Consider the following 21,125-nt stretch of genomic DNA (forward strand, 5'->3'; position numbering starts at 1 on the left):
CACAGCTAGGCAGGAAAGATCAGGGATCTGCTGAAGGTACCACTAAATTGGAAAATGAATCTATTGAAACTACAGTATGAGTAGTGAGGCACTGGAACGGGTTGTCCGGAGAGATGGTGGATCATCGAAGGTCAGGATGGATGGGACTCTGAGCACCTGAACTGCAAGAGTTCCTGTCCATTACAGGGGAACTGGGCTAGAGAGCCTTTAGCAGTCCCTTCTAACTCAAACGACTTTATGATTCTATGAAAACAATGAATTTGCCATCTACCCACACCAGATACCTAAGAGCTATCTGTTGTGAGCACTCCTGCTCCTGATGAAGCTAATGAGCTCCATTTCCAGAGACTGAAACTATTAAAAGCAAAAGAGAAGTAGGCTTCAGCCATCTCCAAAGATGTGGGATTTTATGCATTTTATTTCCAGAGAGTGTCACCAGAATGCCCCTATCACTTTCACAAAGCAAGCTCTCACCCATGGCAGAAATATCTCCTTCAGCCACCAGTGGTTGCTCTCGGAGGATACAGGCACATCCTCAGTACATCGTTCCGCCCCAAAAGTCACTTCACCACATCCCTGCATCCCTTCCTCTGGGCACTTGGATCAAGGAAGGGGCTGGTGGGCAAGGAGGGAGCTCTGGGAGAGGGGAAAACAGCTGAGCTCCCGCAGACACAGCAGCATGGTGACAGCGTGGTGGCCTCGTGACTGCGCCCAGCAGCTTGGGCTGGCACTGAGCAGAGGCAGCGGGTGAGGCTGGCAGCCAGCTGCCTTTACAGGCTGCTGCTGGCTGGAGGAGCTCTCCGAGAGCACAGTATTTCACCAGCTATTTTACATGGAGAATTGCCGATCAAAGATATCCCCACTGTGTGCTCCAGAGCAATAAAAATAAAAAAAACCCACAAGAAGAATTCTTTAGGCGGGTAATGGGCATTTTATTCCTTTTTATGACACTAAACATAGGCAGCTGGCATAATTACACCACAATAAAGGCATAATGTGCACCTAGCAGAACAAACTCATACTTTTGATAATTAGGCAGAGCAAACACAGTCTGGGGTTCAGTCACACGGATTCACTGTCTCCTGATGCTGCCAGGGCCCCGTCCCTGCGGTGTGCCAGCTCCACACCCATGGTAGGATTTAGAGACCCTATGGGAGAGCTGAGCAAGCAGAGCATTACCTGAGGGCAATCCTGCGAGGAAGGGATGGCCACGGAGCTCTGTTACCTGCAGCCCCACGCACCCATCCTGCACCTCTCCTGCATGTAGCTCCTGGTGATGGAGCCAGGGAGTGAGAGCACCAACTCTACAGCTTGATCCTAAAGAGTGACCCAATGAAGGATGCAGCAGAGCCAGCTCTGCAGGGCCATACTGTGCCCAGTGTAATGGCAAAGGGAGACTCACAGCACAGAAATGCTGAGCCCCTTTTGGGCTTTGCACCAGGAATGTGTTCTCCAAGGTTCTGTGCACCTGTGAGTCCTGGTGCCAACATGCAGGGCAGCACACAGCAGGCAGCGAGCACACCCCTCAGGCAGCTGCATGCAGCTCTGACTGAGGAGCCCAGCCAAGGCGGAGATCCTAAATGATCTCTGAAATATTAATAGCATCAATCAGAGCCAAGCCAGCAGAGGTTACCACACTGGGAAAGCACCGAGCAGGCTTTCCTGAAGCTGGCACGAGTCCATGCACTAAATATCCAGTTTGTTTAAAAATATAAAATTGATGTCCCTCGCCTCTGCCTTTCAACATCACGTGAGAAGTCTTCAGTGGCCCAGAAGGGAGCCCAATACCATAGCCTGGCTGTGGGGCTGCGCAGACCACGTGCACCGCCATCCCCAGCTCCCACCTATAAAACCACAGAATCATTACAGTTGGAAAGGATTGGTAACATCATCTGAGCCCACTGTCCCATCTCTTCTTTAGAGCTCTATTTCCCCATCTTTTCTCACCTCTAAGTAAGGAGAAAAACACTTGCTATTATACTCCTCCATGACTTTATAGACCACATCAGACCATGACACTTTGACTCCTGCTCAGGAGCTCCCGTGCCCCATGAAGCCAGCAGAATATTCACATCTCTCACCCAAGGGTGTCCTGGTCTTGGGAGGCAGTGCCCAGGCTGCTGGAAAAAAGTTGCAAGACCTCATGGGACTCCCACTGCAGGCAAGCAGAGAATTTAATCTCAACTTGCTTAGAAGCCTTGGGGCTCTAAGAGATTTAATTAATTAATTTGATGAGTATGAAACACTTATTAATATACAAATTCCATCTCCCATCTCCCAGTTCAGCATATCTCACTGCTTTCGTACTGAGCCCAAGGGAGGCAGGGAGGCACATCTCCCTGCAAACAAGGCACAAGCTCCTGCAGCCACACCGGCTGGGCAGGACAGCAAGCACTAAACCAGCTGATGTTCTAATCCCCAAAGCTTGCATTAACCTCTCATCCCTGTTCTGGAGAACTCCAGAGGCCATTTTCATGCTCCTCCATGGAGCTTCTGTCCTTTAAATGCACAGAGATGAGTGCACAGCTCTTTGCCCAGGTACCAGGTACCCCTGCTGCACTCCAGCTGTGGGGTTGGGACATAGGAAAGCAGCAAAGGCCACCTTCTGTGCAGTGTACCTTTGCTTTCCAGCTCCTTTGGACCTGCAATGCAGCAGGATGACTGTAAGACATCCCCTGCCTGTAATCCCTTCTCCTCTTGCTCCACTACTGAGAGCATTGGTCAGGCTGCCTGCTGCAACATGAGGGCACATGGAAGGCTCTAGTCGAACCCAATGGTTACAGCTCTGCAGCAGAGCACACAAAGCCAGATGGGAACTGCAGACAGATGTTCACATCCCGCAACAGGGAGAGGTGCAGCCCTGCAATATGGCACAAGGGCTGCACAGGGGCCTCAGCAGCTGCCACTCCTCCCACCCGCAGGCTCCAGCAATGTGCAGGCAGAACTACAAACACTGACATGCCTTCAGCTGCTCGCATGGTGATGCTTCTGCTTACAGTTCCAGCTAGCTGCTGCTCTGCTGAATTCTGAAGTTTCAGCTGTCCATTGCCACCACCCAGAGCAAACTCTTTTCTTCCTCCCTAAGGACTTCCAAAGGACAAGGGAAGCTAGAACTACTAATTTTTATTCAATTTTGTGGGAGTTACAACTTATTTCTTTTCTTTCATATAGTCACACATTTTATGGCCAAAAGGAATTATTAAAGTCATCCTCTATTTTGCAAGCCAGGAAACTTAGCTCCTTTCTGGGGAACTAAGCCCAAGAAATGACAGTAACCTCTGGGGATCACAGCTTTCCCATCTGTTCCCTGAGTCCACACAGACACATGCTTCATGGAAAACTGCTCCTGAGATTTTAGGATGCAATAGTGGGAAAGAAAAAGAAAGAAAAAAGAAAAGAGTAGGGAAGCACACACAGCCATTCTGAGTTAGACCGAGACGACCACTGCTCTTTTCTACCCCCCTGGGATGGGCACGCATGCTACCACAAGTCATCCAAAACCAGTGAAGCCTCCAGGCTGTATCTAGAGCCCGCCTCAGCCGTAGCAAGAGCAGCTCCTGAGACTGCAAGGAAAGGAAATGAGATGCGAGGCTGGGATCATTACTTTGAAACTATAAGCTCATGCCACTGAGCCAAAGCCTGTTATCCTGACATGGGTCTGTGCCACCCCAGCAGCACTGATCATTTTCCAGCTCTGGTCCCCCCGGGAGCCCAGCTGCAGCCATGGGACCAAAGGGCCAGATCTGCAGACTCTCCCAGATGCCCTTTCCCGTTCAGACAAATATCCTCACTCCCTCCCTTTGATTTAAGAGTTCCTCTCCTGGCCCTGACAGTAAGGTATTTCTGTCCCACAGATTATAACTCACTCTGGGCTATTATTCAACTCCCAAACCCTGGCCCTGCTGCATTTAGTCCAAACATAATATCCTTCATGCATATATTATCTGTCTCCCTATTATCTGGAATCATTTCGGAATTAAATTTCAGTCCTGCAATATTGGCTTGAAGAGCGGCTCGCTTTATGGGCTAGTCAAAGGTTAGAATACCAATCAAAATAACACTGCCGATGCAGAGAGACATTTTAATATTCCAAAACCCGGTAATTGTAAAAGGACATAATATTTTTTCCCTGATTACCCCAAAGGCAACACATGTTAACAAGGCGAGGGAGAAGAGTGAAAGAAATTTCAGAGTTCAGACAGCCGCACGACAGATTTAAAGGAGAAGTCATGCACGGCGGTGGCTCCAGGCCCGGCAGTGGGAGGCACCCTGCCCACCTCAGCCCCCATCGTCCTCCCAGAGGCAGCCCAGACGCCCTGGATCCACCAAGGGCAGCCTCACGCCACACAAGAGCTACACTGAGATGGATGCAGCCAACACTCACCAAGCAGGAGAAAGCGCCCATCTTCTGCTCAGGCACTGAGCCTGCCCCACGTTAATCCTTCTGAGCTCGAGAACCTGCCTCAGCCCGCAGTAAGTTGTTCCAACAGTTAATTATTGCTTCTCTAAAATCTGCACCTGAACTATCTCTCACTTGGATTCTAGGCATTGGAGCTGCTTAAGTTGTTGTTCTGCCAGGCTGATGGAGCTTCTCACCACCTTCAGGCTCTCCATGTATTGCCCAGGGACTACAGCCAAGACACTCATACACCCTTCTCTCTGGTATCCTAGACAGCTTCCAAGGCCTTTGATGTACAGAAAGTGTTCTCATGGATGCTGCAGTTCTCATCAAGTCTTCCCATTGCCAGAATCCCTACTTTCTTCTCCATCATCTCTGTGAGTCTCTCAGTGTGGTCCAAGCTGTCCCAAACAAGGAGGTGATCCAGCCCCGCTGCTCCTACTCAGCATGCCCTGCTTTTAAACCCAATGGCATCAATCTTCTGGATGCAGTACCTACACACTTTATAAAAAACGATTTTTAAGTTTTCTTCCAAGGCGTTGATAAAAGTGCTAAATACAAGAGGCCTGAGAAATAGATCCCTATGGGGCCTCACTAGGAAAACAAGAACTCCATGATGATTACCCATTTACAATTAAATGCTAGGAGCTGTCAGTTCGCTCGTTCTTAATCAATGTCATGTGTGCCATGTTGATTTTGTATCACTCTTGTTTCTTCATCAAAATGTCATAAGGTACCAAGTCAAATGCCTTCCAGAAGTATATTACATTGACATGGTTACCTTTATCAACCAAACATGCAGTCTCATAAAAAAAATATCAAGTTAGTTTGAAAAAGATCTAGTTTCCATAAATCCACATTGATTGGCATTATATTACCCTCTTTTCATTCTTTATTAATCATCTATGATATCTGGCTTTTCATTACTTTGCCCAGAATTAATGTCAAGCTGATAGGGCTATAATTACTTCATCGGTCATCCCATTTGCCCTTCTAAATTACTGGTACAACATTAGCTTTCTTCGAGTCCTCTAGAACTTCCCCCATGTTCAAAGACTTATTAAAAGCAACAAGAACAGCTGAGAGGTTCTCAGCCAGCTCTCTGAAAGCTCTTGTAAACCAGCTATGCAAAATGCCAACCTAAAGCAACCACTTATTGTATCGTAACAGCATCTTGCTCACTGATACGCCATCCTCTGCCTTTCAGTAAATACGGAGCAATGCATTTTGCTGTTAGAAGCAATCTTTCCATTCCCTTCCAGCTATGAACCAATGCCATTGCACAGACACTTTTCTTTCCCAGTTTTCACAGAAAGGACATCCTTACCTCCCTTACCACTGGAGCTGTGTTTCTACTTTTGCTTCCCTTCACAACATCTAACATTGCTGCCTTCTGAGAGACCTATTTACTGAGGCCAGGAGCTCCAGAGCGAGGGATAGGGGGCTAAGAGAGCACAGCTCCCATGAAGGCAGGCAGGACAGGGTCTCAAGCACCAGGTGCCTGACTACATGCCTAATGCTTCAGTTGTGAAACACTGCCTGAGAAGTTCTTCCCTGTCATTTCTGACCTTCCTAGGCATTTTATATTCCCTATAGCTAGTAACTCAATCAACAGGCAATTGATAGCCATCACACACGCACACACTTAGCCCTCAAGAGGTTAACTTTTGGAAGTAACTTTCAGGCATGTGTCAAAAAACAGCCTATTTCTCAACTGCATCCATTTTAATGTTCTTCATCCAAAGCACTCATGGCACTAATACCAAGTGCCTAAGAACTCCTTCCATCCCAAAGGCACAAGGAATTGTTAATTCAGAGAAGAGACAAAGACTTGCTAACAGCTTTTTGTTTGTTTAGAATGTGTTTACTTCCAGTTGCCAAATATTAACAAAAACATCCTATTACATCCTTCCTCTGTTGTATTTCACAAAGCTAGTAGATGACAAAATATTTGTCCATATGTATTAGCTGTTTGCTTCCAAGCTACAGAAACCTACAGATCACTAAAAGCTGGGCCTGGAAAACACCAGCCCTGTACTTATCCCAGCATGGACTTTCTGAAGTAACCACCATTTGTGTACCTAAAGACATGTGGACCTCTGTGAACAGAGATAAAAGATGGTCAAACGGGCCTGGATGAGAAAGGGACAGCCTTGGCTCTGCAGTGAGTATGAAGATTGCCTTTTTTTTTCTTCCAAGTAAGTATTATTTGAAAAATAAGGAATAAAACAAATCCTTACACGTTCCATAAAATATTCCTCAGTTTTCTTATAACTACGTAACCTCCAAAGAAGAAATGGAAGATGACAACACAGTGTTAAAAATAGCTCCCACAACCCAATTCTGAAGTCAGGGAACAGCCTGTGGCTCTGTGCCAGCTCCCCACCAACAGTTGTGCTGGGCTGCAAAAGAGACCATGAAGGCAGACTAGGGCAGGGGCCTCATGTCAACAGTAGGAGAGAAACTGGCACCACTTTTTGCTCTTTCACAGAAGAGAAGGCTGAAGTTCACAAAAATGATAAGGTTTAAAAGAAATGAAAGGACATGCATCTTCACACTACTGTGCATAAGCAGAGTACAATTAATGCATAATTAAATAGCAAAACTCATTGCTGCAGGATGCTGTAGAAACTGAAAGCGTCAGCAGATTCAGAAAAAGAAACAAATGGCAGCAGATGCAGCAAATGCAGTGGGTAACAGGCACAGGGTCAGGGACAGCCACCAGTCCCAGTCTGAAGGTAATGGCTGGGAACCAGAGCAGGCTGACCTGACCCACATCTGCATGTTGCACTGACAGCAGCGGCTGCAGCAGAAGCTGGCACAGTGAGCCACACCAGCTCCCAAAAGAGCCAGCACAGCACAGATAGGAGCTGATCCTGGTGCAGCAGGCATTCACAAACCCATCCCTGTTACTTGAGGGTGCCAGTGGTGCAGCAGCCAGGTGACAGGTGCACAAGGGACACATGCAGGCAGGATGGTGGCTCTCACATGAGATGGTTTAAGGGGACAGCTAAAATGCTGCGGCATTCACAGAATGGCTCTGCTTCCTGCAGCCCTCCCTCCGTGCTCAGCTCATCGAAGGGAAGAACATGATCAACTCTCTGCCCCGAGTCAGCTCTACCCTGACAGCTCACTAGAGATACACGATCGCTCAGTGACATTAAAAATGTCAGCAAACACCGATCAGGCTTGGCAGCAGGGATGTGCTACCAGGCTGGGGGAGGCACAGGGCAAGGTAAAACTTCTGCAAACTCGGTCAAGTGCATGAGCAGCTTTTCTCCCTTTGTCTTTCACAGGAGGCTTTAGCTCAGATCCAAGACATCACGGCAGCAGGCAGGATGGAGCTCAGCATTACTGTCAAGGCCAGACCAGTCCCAGAAGGTTTCCTGGTGCAATACAAGTGTGCTCCATGTGCATGAGCAGAGGAACATGCAGTATGTTTCGATGCTGCATCACTACACACAGAAACAAACTACGTCTGCCTCATGCATGCACCTGCCCAGCACATGTCCCTGGATTCTGATTTGCAGCTCCCAAACTCAGTGGGATTCTCTCATTATCAGTGGTCACAAGCAGAGACCCAAGTAAAAGCCAACAGGATGCAGGTGGGACCGTTCTGCAGGAAGCTGCTTTCAGTCACGCATGCCATTTACACTCAGATGAACCTTTCTCTCAACATCTGAAAGATCCAAGTCTCCACATTATCCATGACCTAGAAATTAGCAGTTTCACACCACCCCCAACATCTTCACTTCATGGATCAGGTCAGAGGCACTAGGAGGTGTTTCTAAGTCAGGAACTTGCCAGAGGGAGGAGAAAAGGGGCCGCCTGAGCTCCAAGGGAGGAGCAGGGGGGCGAGTCACCCGTCCATCCTTATTTGTCTCATGCTGGGAGCTCAGACACAAGAAACTGAGACTGCTGGGTTCTGCTGCTCGCACAGGATTATTTATTCAGGCTGGAAATGCTCTCTGATAAAAACAAACACACCTGCACAAGGACAAGCAGACACAAGCCCCAGCCCGTGTGTCCCATCCTACACTCTTAGTCTGCAACCCCTGCAGCCAGCTGGGCAGGGGAGCATTCCCATGTTTCCCTCTGTCCTTCAGCCCTGTGCTTGGTGCTTCACCAATGCTCGCCAGTCTTCAGCTCACTATCAGAGTTTATGCTGTAGCTCAGTGCATAAACACTTGTCTTGAAGAACGGCTGCTTGTCTGGTCTGCATTACAACACATCACAGCCCCTGCTATACTAAATCCTAGAGCCTTGAGCTATGGAAAAGAGCCCTAAGTCATCCATCCATAGACCCAGAGGAGGAGCACAGATGGATCAACCTACTGCTGAGCAAACATCATGGGACACAGGATTATTTTTTTTATTATTATTATTCTGAAGCCATCAACCTGCTGGTTATGTAGCTGCTATCCATTCACCGGAAGTTTAGTGAACTTCAAATGGCGATCATTAATGGTCACTGAACTGCAGAATGCCCCAACGTGCTTTCAGATTTCATTTACCAAGGACCAGCAATCAGCCAAAAGATTTGCTCTGACAGCAGGGAAATACAAGACCCCTTGACAAGTTCAGCCGGGAACGTGCTGCCAGCATCCCTTGTTCAGCTCATGTTCTCCCCCATTTGATGGAACAGATCATGCAAATTGTCCTTCTGTGGCTGCTCAGCCTGTCACTCATGCTTCCATTTAAAACAATAAATAAATAAAAAGAACAAAAGAAAAGCCCGTAACTACAACAAGCTGTTTACAGGCAAATTCCACTTACTGAGACCCCTAATTATAAGGAAAAGGCACAGAAACCCAAATAAAACATGAAATTGGATGGGGGAAGGGAACCCTACTCACTCCAAGGTTTAATCAGAAGGACCACCCCAGACATGCTTTGCACAGATCCCAGCCTCCCCAGCCCTGCTACAGCTGGGTATCACGTTCGTTTTTTCTTTCCACTCCCATTTGCCACTTGGGCCTTCACCATGTTTTTCCATGCTGGTGCATGGCAGGCTGCTCCTTGCCAGTCAGAGATGAAGCACCGCACAGCAAAGTGCAAGGGATTTTGCTCTGCAACTTGATCGCTGGTCTCTTAGGTGGACATGCTGCTGAGACAGCACAGCACGAAGGGAAATGCTCATTTTTATACCAGCATATTTGCCCACTTATCAACCAGAATTTTATCAGAAGGAAACCATGCTCCTTGGAGCCTTATATGGCTGCAGACAAAACAGAGCGAGCAGAACTGGGATCAACAAAACCCTTGCTGGTGAGAGGCCTTGCAGCATCCCACTATTACATGGAGACACTGCACTGTGCTGCCACAATGGGTTTCTCCCCAGCTGCAGAACATATCCCATCAAGTACAGTAAGACTCTATTAGAGGAGATACAATAGGAGTCAGAGGACTCGCTGAGACCAGCTTCTGAGAAAATAACTCATTTCAATGCAAAACAGCAGTAGTTATTAGACACCTCCTTAAGAGGAAAGAAGGAAAAAAAGGGGGGGGTGAGACAGAGACCATGGCAGCTTGCACAAAAGTACCTTTTTCAGATTAATCCACTGTTTGAAGTAATCAGCAACCGGCAGCCCTAAGTACTGGCATTGTCCTGGTAACCTGTAAGAGAGAAGAGAGAGCAGGTTTGATTCAATTACTGTCCTGACAACACAAACTCTGTTTTATTAAGCACATTTCACTCTGAGATGGAAGAGCCCCTCCAGCCTGCAGCAGCAGGCTGCACATCAGAAAGGACAGCAGCAAACAAACCTCACGAGAGCACAGCTTGGCTGAAGCCTGACACACACCCAGCCACAGCCAGGCTGAAGATGCAAAGAGCTGCACACTGTCCTACTGCAGGTTTGAGCAGTATTGGCCAGATCTGCAAGCATGAATCTTTAACCTCTGCCAACAAGGCTCACTTTATGGGAACAGAGGGACACCAAAAGCCCTGGATTTGGAAAGTGGCTCCTTCTGCACAATGCCAGCCAGGCAGAGAACCCTGCTTTGCCCATGGATGGGGAAGGCTGAGAAGCAAAACCGGGGCTCCAGCTGTGCTAGAGATGAGTTATAGGAGTCCTCTCCAGCCAGTTTGATCCAATCAGGAGTAATTGATGAATCTTGTTCATTCACGTACTGCTGAGCATGCCTGGGGCACTGGTCACAGGATCTTTAACTGAAGCAAAGGAACATCCCAAATAAATATGTCAACTAAATAAATGACTAAATTAGACTCATTTGTGCATGTTAAAAGCCACAACCCCAGGAATTGGCTTTTGCAAACAGAGGGGGTGGGGAAATCTCACAACTTCCTTAAACATGTGGGGACTGCAGGGGAGGAGGGAAGAGCCGCAAGTGCCAGCATCAGCTGCTCCAGCATCTCAGCACACATCTGTCCAGGGCAAAACACAGAGAACCCAGACTGGACTTGAGATTCAGGACTGAAATTCAGGAACAAATTCTGAGCTGAGTGCACCATCAGCCCCTGTACGGTAGCTAAGAGCTCAGCCTATCTCCAAGCCCTCTGATTTTCAGGGCAGCATCCCTTCAGATCTAGAGCAGCTGAACTATGAAGAAACCAAGGGGGGATGCAGACAGCACATCTGTGGGTAACACGAGATTCTGTGTATCACAGTAACCAAAGGAACGCTGCTACCTAATTCCTAAAGGGAAGAAAAGGACAAAAACTGGCAAATATATTCAAAGGAATCTCCCAGAAATACGTGACCAATGCAGCTGCCAGGCCCAGCCCCAGCAGTGAGCTGCCTTTGTGAGCTTGCTTAGGATGAGGAAGGGAAAGACTGTGCTAAAACCAAGCACCTGGTCCTGTAAAGACACACATAGCCTCATTTAGGAGTGGCAATTTAAGCTATACAGAAACATTTAAATAAAGAGGTCCACAAGAATCTCTTCTGTCAAAAGAATGAGCTTACAGCAGCAGAACCGAGGCGATCTGCAAGGTAAGCAGCACAACATGACAGTGTGCTCTCATCTCTTGGCACAGCTCATCTAATGCCAGTACCATCACAACTGCATGGCTATCACGTAAAAGTCAGCCTGCCCTGTGCCATTACCCGTGTCCATGACACCCCAGAGCTGAACAGACATAACCAAGCCCAACCAGCATCCTAGGAAAGCTGCTTTCTGTGAGGGCCAAATGAAAAAACATCACAAGAAAAAGGAACTATCTCAAATAAATGATGGGTCTAACAGGGGAATCAGCTCAACCTCTGGGACTGCTCACTTTAGCTGGTGAGGACCACAAGAGCTGTTAGTAAGAAATGCGTTACTAAATGGTTTCCCCTTTCAGCCCAAGAAATCTTCATTAATACAGCCTTCAACCTGGCTCCAGCTAAAGGAATAATTCTCATCTCACCTAACATTTAGACAGGGCTTAGGACAAGCCAGAACAGAACTGTTCTTGTTAGCCACACGAAGTGACAGCTAACCACCCAGTTCAATGAATGACATGAAAGCATTTCCATACCCGTGGGATCAAAAAGGATAGGAAACAGGACAGCTTGGTTCTTCTCCCACCCTGAGACTGATGGCAGTAAGCCCAGGGCGCTGGACAGCGGGACTTTAATTGGAGAAAATAAATGTTCCAAATAAATATGTCAACTAAATAAATGACCCATTTTTGCAAACAAGTAACAACCCCAGAAACTGGCTGTGGAACTGTGTGACCTAAGGACATTCCTCCTCCCCCTCTGTGCTTCTGCTCCCCTCATTTCACATTAGCACCAGAGAGACTTTACCAAGTTTTTAAAGCACTGGCAGCTCCATATTCATACCATAACCTGGGCAGGTTGTCAGCCCCCGCTTCCTGAGCTGGAAGATTCAGGTCGGGTGGCCCCAGGCTATCAGGGAGACAGCCCCTGAGCACCTTGCCCTTACTGAAGTACAGCCCTGTGTTCTGGTGTAGTCCAGAGCTGCAGAGGTCTCGGCATAGACGTGGGGATCTGGGGGCTCTCATTGCACCGAAGGCAGGATCCAGGAAAGCACTCCTAGCTTCAAGGTTGTCACCTACAGTGGGTCCGTGCTCCCCCAACCTAGGGAACAGGCAGCAGTTTCTCCATCACCTTCTCCACGTTGGAATAGGCATGGCAAACCTGTGACTCTCCTGGGGAATAAAACTGCCAAGGCCTTTAAGAAAGCATCTCCATTTATTAGGATCACTGTTGATTCGAGCAGCTCAGCTGGACCAAGCTGGACCAGGCTCTGAGCAACCTGATCTAGCTGTAGGTGACCCTGTTCAATTGTGGAGGAGTTAGACTTAGACAGCCTTTAAAGGTCCCTTCCAACTCAAATTATTCTATCATTTGGCAAACAGGCCTTATGCTCAATATGGCTCCTCATCTGGTAAAATTCAATCTTGATGAGTAGAGCGGCTGTGCTCAAGCAAATAGCTCAGGATACAGAATCACAGAGTCATCAAGGCTGGAGAAGACTTTCAAGACCATCAGGTGCACACGTCAACCCAACTTGCCAAGTCCCATCATTAAACCGTGTTCCTCAGTGTCACGTGCATATATCTCTGAAATACCTCCAGGGATGGAGACTCCTCTGCTTCCCTTGACATCAAGTGAACAACAAAGATCCCACCATGCTTCCAGCTTCTGAATGAAGTCTCGCTGCTTCCTCTCCACACAATCTCACCAGCCAACGACTGTGCTTCAGGCACTTGCCAGTGAGAAGCCTGAAAATGGCTGCGGGATCCTCCAGCCTCCAATGCAGCTCTGCTTAAGCCTGCACTTCCATTTTCAGAGAGCCCCCTCATCCCAGGCTGTTTTCCACCCAGCCCTGGTCCTCTTCATGCTGTGAAGTAAACGGGGGCTGGAGAAGAACGGGATGTAAACGGAAAGTGAGGTCACCTGACTGCATTCCTCCCAGTGAAACCAGTGAGAAGCGCACAGCTCAGCGGTGATAAACGGCCTTGCTTTAGTTATCACTTCCCTTAAGTTAAGGAGAGCAGCCTAGTGATGGATGGGCTGGAATTCGGTTATCGGGGAAGGCTGTCAGCCAGAGTTGCCTATCTCCACACACATTTAGCAGGGCATCATTATGCGATGGCATGGAGTTAAAATATGACCAAGGGTATTGAAAGTAAGAGAGAATGGGATTTAAAAAAAAGAAAAAAAGGCAAATTGAGCAACAATAAAGGAGCGTGAGGCAAGAACGTTATCGTACGAGTGACACCTTTTATCTCGGTCTGGTTAGCTAGAGCAGGGCACAAATTGGTCCTTCCTCCACTATTGTATCCTCTTGTACAAACAGAGGCAGATAAAATGTGTCACCAGTGCGATAGCATATCAATTTAACCCTAATTATCTAGGGGGTCAAACTAAGAAATAGGGGTTTCTCATTTCAACAGGTTCCTCCGCCTCTGCTCAGAGCCACCACATTAATATGGAAGGGAGGGTTGGCCATAATTGATTTCCGTCACTCAGGTGGTCCTCGTGTATAAAAAATTAATGCTTGATTCTCCCAACTCATCAGAGCTGGTTAACGTCCATCTGCTTCTGGGTTCAAGATGTCAGGAGACAAAGAAATTGGGCCACTTTCTACACACTGGGTGTATTGATATTGAGGCAGTTTAAAGAATAAGTCCCTCTTTGGGAAAGATAAAGGGACATTAAATCTTGATATTTATAGACCTGGTTGTAGCTTTCAAAAAAAAAAAAAGAAAAAAATCACGCACCGGAGACCTCGAGTTGGAAGAGATGCAGAACATTTTAATTGCGGCCCAGCCAACCTCGCTGCACCAAGCTGCCAAGGAGAGGGCAAGCATGCTTCTGCTCTGGAAGTCCTCTGCTGAAGGAGCATGGGAAGCTTCAGTGGAGATGCTGAGATGTGGCAGCACAGAGCAGAAGCAAGGTGTCACCCAGGGGAGTAGGACAGCTGCCAAGAGCAAGGCTTGGTCAAGGGCTGGATTAGCCCCTGCCAGGTGACTGCCTTCTCTGCGCCTCCATCCCTCTGCCTCCATCATTGCACTTCACAAGCAGCAGCTGTGCCAAGACAATACATTTGGAGAGGGTTTGAGAAGCCCTAGGCTCTTGCAGAAACCCTGAGACAGGTGCCTTCTCTTCTCCTCTCCCCCCCCCCATCTCGCTCTGCCTTCCTTCCACCCTCTCAGTTCTCTCAGCCACCCCCAAACTTGTCACAGCGCAACAAGCCTACGAGCTGCACATCAGCTTTAAATATCAGCGTTCGTGAAGCGGGGACATGAGAGCAGGGAAGTGGGAACAGACAGAGCCAGCCTCCATCGCCTGTCAGTGAGCACTAATGAATTTCAACACCAGCAGCCATTGCTTCAGATGGGCTGGCGAGAGGAGACGGAGTTGCAGTGAGGAGCCTTTGCAGGAGCAGCCTGCCTTGTTTCAAAGCCCCTCTGTTAATAAATGTCAGAGCTGAGCTGGCTGCAGCCCTCATACTGGGATGAGTGGTTTGGGGGTAGGGGGGGACAGGCAGCTGACAGCATGCAAGTACTTGGGCTGGCACGGCTCCTCCTGCTGCACTCCCAGATGGGAGCCAGAAAAAAGTCCCAGAACCCAAGGGGCACACATCCACTGTAGGGAATCAGAAACAACCTCCAAAGGAGCCACAACTGCAACCCCATCATCACCCAATGCCACTTGCTGGGGTTAGAGCTACGGAGAACAGTCCCAGGGTCGGGCAGAGGGGTGCAGAGGCACCCAGGCACTCTGCCTGTACTACTGGCAGCAGCAAAGGCTGACCAGAGCAGTCTGCCCCTCTGCTAGCACAAATGCATTCCTGAGGCAGCAGCAGCATCCAGCACAGGGCACCACATGGCAACCGCACCGATGCACAACATGAAGGTCAATGCAAGTCTTCTTTACAAATGTCAACCTGTCATCTCTGGATATTAATGAGGGCTGACCAGCAGCTAAAATGCATCCATGCTCCATTAGTAATAAGAGAGCCACAATGCAGGAGAAGAGCATACACCGAGGCGTGCGGAGGCTCCGCAGGGCCTGGGGAGGTGTGCTGATGCACAAAGATAACAGAAGCCACTCTAAGTACCCAGTGAGGGAAGCAGGCTGCACACAAACCCCTTCACTGGAGAGCGTGTTAGCTTTTTCCATCAATCTTTAATTGGATTAGGGTAATGAGGCCAAAAAACCCAGGCTAAGCAGCGAGGCTAATACCTGGCACTCTCAGAGCTTCCTGTCTCTTTCTGGCCAGCACTGCTTTCCCTCTGTCCCACTTACATTTCCACCTAGGAAGCCCCAAAGGCTCACCATCACTTGCTCACCCTGCAAAGTACGGCGTGCCTTGCACTGCCATCAACCTTAATGAAACATGAAGGCATTTAGCACCATGTGAAATCTGGCCCTTTTATGGGTTTCTGTCTGTGCGTCAGCTCGATGCTGGCAGAGATGCTATCTCAACATTAAAAGCAAGGCTGTAACACAGTAGGTATTCAGCCTCCAACAGAAGATGTTCATCAACAATTGCACACACATGATGCTACAATAAATCTATGTGCTACTGCTTAACAGCTTCTCTTAAAAAGATTCATAGCTCTATTTACTGGGCCTGATTCTCCTGCTATACATGTGGGAGTAAATCTGGAGTAACTCTACTGCTGTTAGTAGGCAGCCAGTGGGAATAAGTAGCCATGAAAGTAAGCTACAAATGCAGCCTTTTGATTTTAAATAACCACCTAATTACCATGCAGGAAAGCAGGACTTGCTGGTTTTACAGTTCAACTGAGGTTAGGGGTGCAGCAGGCAGAACCTCCAAGTTCTCCATATCAGCAAAGCAGCATTCAGGGTCAGGGCAAATGCTGTCTTCCAGCAGGGAGGAGGGCTGGGGGGAGTTGCCTTTGACAACAGAAGGGCACCAAGTTGCTAACAAATAAAGAGAAATTGGAAAGTCTCCAAGGCTGAGGGTCACCTCCTCAGCCGTGAGAATCTGACACTATATAAAAAACTTTAAAACAGATTTTTACACGCAGGCTTGCTGCAACAGATTGGCCGCTTATAACATCACAGAGTACCTTATCAAGAGCAGTGTACAGTCTTAGCATACTGCACACCTCTGGCACAGGCATGTTCTTGATAGAAGTCACCAGCCATGACCACAAGCTGCAGGTGGGGAGTTTCCCATCTTCACTGTACAGGAGATAAAGCGCTGGGACAGAGAGGTGGGGAACCTCCTCACTGCAAACACACTCAGAAAAGACCCCAAGTGAGCTGTCTGAGCTTGAAGTCAGCCCTTCTTAGAGCAGCAGGCTGGAATAGAGATCTCTATTTAAATGATTCTGTGATTCATGCTGCAGTGGAGGCCAATTAGAAACACAGAGCGTGTCCTTCTTCTATCTATATAGCCTGTTAGGGAGTGTTTCATACAGAGCCTTGTCTCGTAATCGCCTGGTCCTCTGCATACGAGCTGGCTGAAGAGGCTGCACTCAGACTCCTGCTGCAGAGCATTATGTCTACTCCTCGATTAAGGCAGGGCACATGATGCAATGAGTACATCCACAATGCATTGTGTCCAAACCCCCTCAAAACCCAAACAGGCACAAAAAACTGAAACTAAAGGTGCTTCTCCCCAACTGCACAGTTTCCCACTGGAGTAGCTCCCCAAAAAACTGGAGCATGCAAAACCCAGAGCGAGGTGCTGCTCAAGGGCAGAGCATGCATCCTGTTCCAGCTCCCTTCCCGACAGGCAGGAGAAAGCCTTGTCTCTCCCATCCCTTGCCTGTCCTCACCATTTAGCTCGTACACTCTTCAGGACCAGGGCTTCTCTGCTATGAGTCATAAACTGTTTAGTGCCTAATGGTAAAGCCTATAGACGCTTAACATAATACAATCATGTCACTTAAAGGCCATTAGTCTCCAGTCTGAACAGCATTTTTCCAGTCACGAAGGAGAGCTGCCAGCTCGGGAAGGCAGAATAAGGACGTGGGTGGCCACATGGGTCACCGGATCCACAGACACCCAAATGACTTCTGTGATTACCTCCTCTTTCTCTCCCCACAAAGGGAAAGGAGGCAGTGGGATGGGGGTAACTCCATCCCCTCTGCTGATATATAGCTGAGCATTACATGCATGACAGCTCCGTGTGCTTTCAGCACAGGCTGTGAGCACAGGACGCCCAGCACCCTGAGAAACAGGGGCTAAGCACAGGTTTCTCTGCTGTTACAGATCAGCTCTACACAAGGGGAATCCACTTTGGGTTTCTCCTTCAGGGAGAGAGCCTGCTCCCCACCTCCAAGCACGAGCTGCCATTAGTATTTGCTTCAGCAGAGAGAAGGAGCAGTGAATCCTCCAGAGCAAAGGACAAGTGCAGCAATTAGGATGCAGGGGCTGCGGGAGCTGTTTAACAGCCCGACCCAGAGGTCAGTGCCGCCAACTCCCAACCCCTGCATAAATATTGTATGAATCAGGGAGAGGGGCTGTTACAAGCCAGCATCAGCCCTCCCCCCTCCATCACCACTCCGCATCTCACTAGATGTGCCAGCAACATTATTTACAGATGTGACAGTCAGGGAAATCACTTGAGTAACCAGGGGAATGGGGAAGAGGGCTGCTCGGCAGAGAAGGAGCCTGTAGCTGCAGTCTCACCCCCATTCTCCAGCTCCTTGCCTGGGTCAGAGGCTGCCCAGAAAAGCTGTAGATGCCCCATCCCTGGAGGTGTTCAAGGCCAGTTTGGATGGGGCCCTGGGCAGCCCGAGCTGGTAGGGAGCAACCAGCCCATGGCAGGGAGGTTCCAACTATGTGATCTTTGAGACCTCTTCCAAGCCATTCTATGATTCTGTGATCCTTATGGACCCCCTACCAACTTGGGATATTCTATGATTCTTACTGCAGGGCAGCCACAGCTGCTGACGTCTCTGCAGATTCCCCTGCTTGCTCTGTTTGGCACCAACCACCTTCTCTAACCATGACCTGCCCACTGTTTGCCCTCTGAAGATCACATTTACCTAGAGCTCCAGTCCAGACTGCCACCATCCCTACAGCATCCTGGAAGGTCCTCTCCATCCTATGTGTGTTCTTTTACTGGAGATGGCCATCAGCTGCATACCTGCTATGATGCTCTGCATAAGTGCAAACCTGCTTTCAGGATCACTGAACCACTGAGATCAGCAACTGCTGAGGACAAGGACAGGAGCAATTCTCCAAACGTACATTAGCAGCACACAAATTCCTAAGGGCACACAGCTAACACACATCCCTGCCCAGGGCAGTCACAAGGGCTGCAAGATGGGGAGCACAGCCTGGATATACTTCGGTCCCCAACACTCCTCCAGAAATGCTTCTGCTGCTCTGTGGTTGGCTGCTGAATGCAGGGCAGAAGCTCAGACTAATCATTCTCAGCTTTCCTGAGCTCACTGTGCAATTAATGGGCTTAATTATTGATGGCAAAGGCAGGGAAGGAAGGAAAGAAAGAAAAAGCCAACGAGAAGGGAATGACGTGGGGGTGGCGGGCGCCAAAGGTCTCCAAAGCTCCCCTCAGCCTAGAGCAGAGACAGAGCCCCTAGCTGCTCCGCAGCTCCCATGGCCCTGCTCTAATGCTCCCTGACATGCCTCTGAAAGCAGCGAGCTGTTTGCAGTCACCACCGTGATTTGTTAGTAATTATTTTCACGGTGTCACACTGCTGTCACTCTCTTAACAAAGAGACAGGCAGCCCGAGGCTGCCTGCGAGAAAAAAACAGCAGAGAAAAGGAAGTGTCAGGCACCCAGGGATCCTCTTTGCTTCCTGGGTTTCATAACCAGAGTCCCTACCAGCTTCTGAAGGAACTTCTGAGGAAAAGTGGCAAGTGAGAATCATTTCCCATCCAGGTCACAGAAAGAGGAATTAATTACTGAGCCTCCTCCTAATTTCACATTATCTATATAACTGGTGCAAGATCCCGGTGCTTAAACCCGCTTAAGTCACCAATTTCCTACAGCAAATGCAGAAAACTTCAGCAACTGACAACTTTCAGCTTTCTTCTTGCAAGCTCTGAATTCTTTCATACAGTCTTGCCATTGGGCCGAGTTACCCTGCTGGCAAATCTTACCTCCGCCGACCGGCTTTGCATGCGTTAACCCCTCCACACCAGCCTCATTCATTCTGTCACACTGCTGCGCTCCGTGTGTCAGGAACACTCCACTTGGCATTTCCCAGTGCCAGGGATCTTGGCAGCTTCCTCACACCTGAAGCTCACAACCTGATGGCTTGCCAGCTCTGTTTTCTTGCAGACACCACAGGGATTTGACAAGAACCTCCCCTCAACCCACCCTCCACCCATCCATCTCCCACCTGCCATGCGACCGCAGCCATCCATCCTTCGGCTAACGTGTCACTCAGATGTAATCACTCCTTTCCCGTAACTGCAGAGCCTGCTCGGGCCCCCGAGGAATGGAAGCTATTTCGGCACCCGAAGTGTCACACAACATAAAGACAGAGAGATGAAAGGATGAAAGGCTCAGACACCTGGCCAGCCAGCCCTTAAAGCACCCTGTGACTCTACGCAGAAAGCAAGTGGGCTTCATTCAGCGCAATCCCAAGTCTGAATTGCATGAGACAAGCATTCTTCCTTGACAGCACACCGAGGTCATTCCCTGTGTCGGCAGAACCTGGGCTATGGAAATATTAAGCCTCACTTTCTAAGCAAAACCCTCCCACAATTAACTGCACAGAAGAGCACTGACTCAGAGGGCAGCTCCTTTTCAGGGGTCCTTTTAATAATCAGAAACGGCACACGCATGCTGTGAAGAATTAGGATCACCATTGGGAAGCTAAATGGCCCATAAAATGTAACCGTTCTCCTCAGCTTGGAGAGTATGGTGAGCTGGAGAAGAGGGGCTGCAGCCTTCCACCTTGCCTGGCTGCACAGCACGTGGCTCTGTGCTAAGGATGGAGCTGAGCCCAGCCCAGGCTGACACTGGCACTGTCAACAGCCCAACGTGATGTAAGAACTGAGCAGGGACAGCAGAGATGACCAAAGGCACCTACAGAAGGAGATGAAGGGTCACTTGGAATGCAAGTGCTGGGCAGATGGAAGGAGGAAGCCCTCAAAGGAGGCAAAGAAAGCTGAAAGGTCCCAGGCAGGACAACAGGTTGGGCAGCATGAGCCTCCCACACAGCACCGCTGGCACGTCACACTGCATCCTCACTCCTCTTCCCCCAAGTCTTCACAAGACGCGCTCTTCAGGGTGACAAACACACAGGAAAAGGGAGCTCCAACATGGAATGGACTTAGCTCAAAAAGTTATCTGCAGCTGTGGTGTCCCACACTCACCCAGACATCCACTCCTCAGGCTACAGAGAGTGGCTGGACAACGCACATGAGAATACGCTGGAGGGAAAATACCAGGGATGACCTCAAGATGGCCCAGTAGGTCTGTGCCAGCCAGGAGCTCCAGGAGGAAAGGGACTGAACCCATCCAGGAAAATGGCTCCCAACAGGAAACAAGCATGCAAACAATTAAAATGCTTTCAAGAAAGCCACCGAGTTATGCCAAGCTCAACTATAACAAAGAGGCTGCTCCTAGGCTAGCAGTATTTTTCAAGCAGGGCTCTCCAACCTGAGCAGCCATGATCACACTACTCCCAGCAAAGCCACTGGGAAGGCAGCAGTGATGACAACACACAACCGCCTTGCTTTTGCTGGGAGCTCAGAGGAGCTGAGATCCAAAGGGAGACAGCTGACATTTCAGCCCCAGCATGAAACACTACAGCTGTCTAGTGCTAGAAAAATTAAGCTTTTTGAAG

The 21,125-nt window shown here is 48.9% G+C and overlaps 1 protein-coding gene across 2 annotated transcripts in view; it reads right to left on the reverse strand.

The window, feature by feature from the left end:
- ERI3 (ERI1 exoribonuclease family member 3) overlaps positions 1-21,125 on the reverse strand; it is a 97,618-nt gene that overhangs the window by 44,495 nt on the left and 31,998 nt on the right. For both annotated transcript variants that reach the window (XM_042873231.1, XM_042873232.1), the window contains exon 6: positions 9,943-10,015. In XM_042873231.1, the coding sequence (XP_042729165.1) occupies positions 9,943-10,015 (73 nt within the window). The remainder of the gene's footprint in view (positions 1-9,942; positions 10,016-21,125) is intronic.

The sequence above is a fragment of the Lagopus leucura genome, unplaced genomic scaffold, assembly GCF_019238085.1.
Source record: "Lagopus leucura isolate 7727_CA_CO unplaced genomic scaffold, USGS_WTPT01 Super-Scaffold_100009, whole genome shotgun sequence".
In the NCBI taxonomy this organism is placed as follows: Eukaryota; Metazoa; Chordata; class Aves; order Galliformes; family Phasianidae; genus Lagopus; species Lagopus leucura.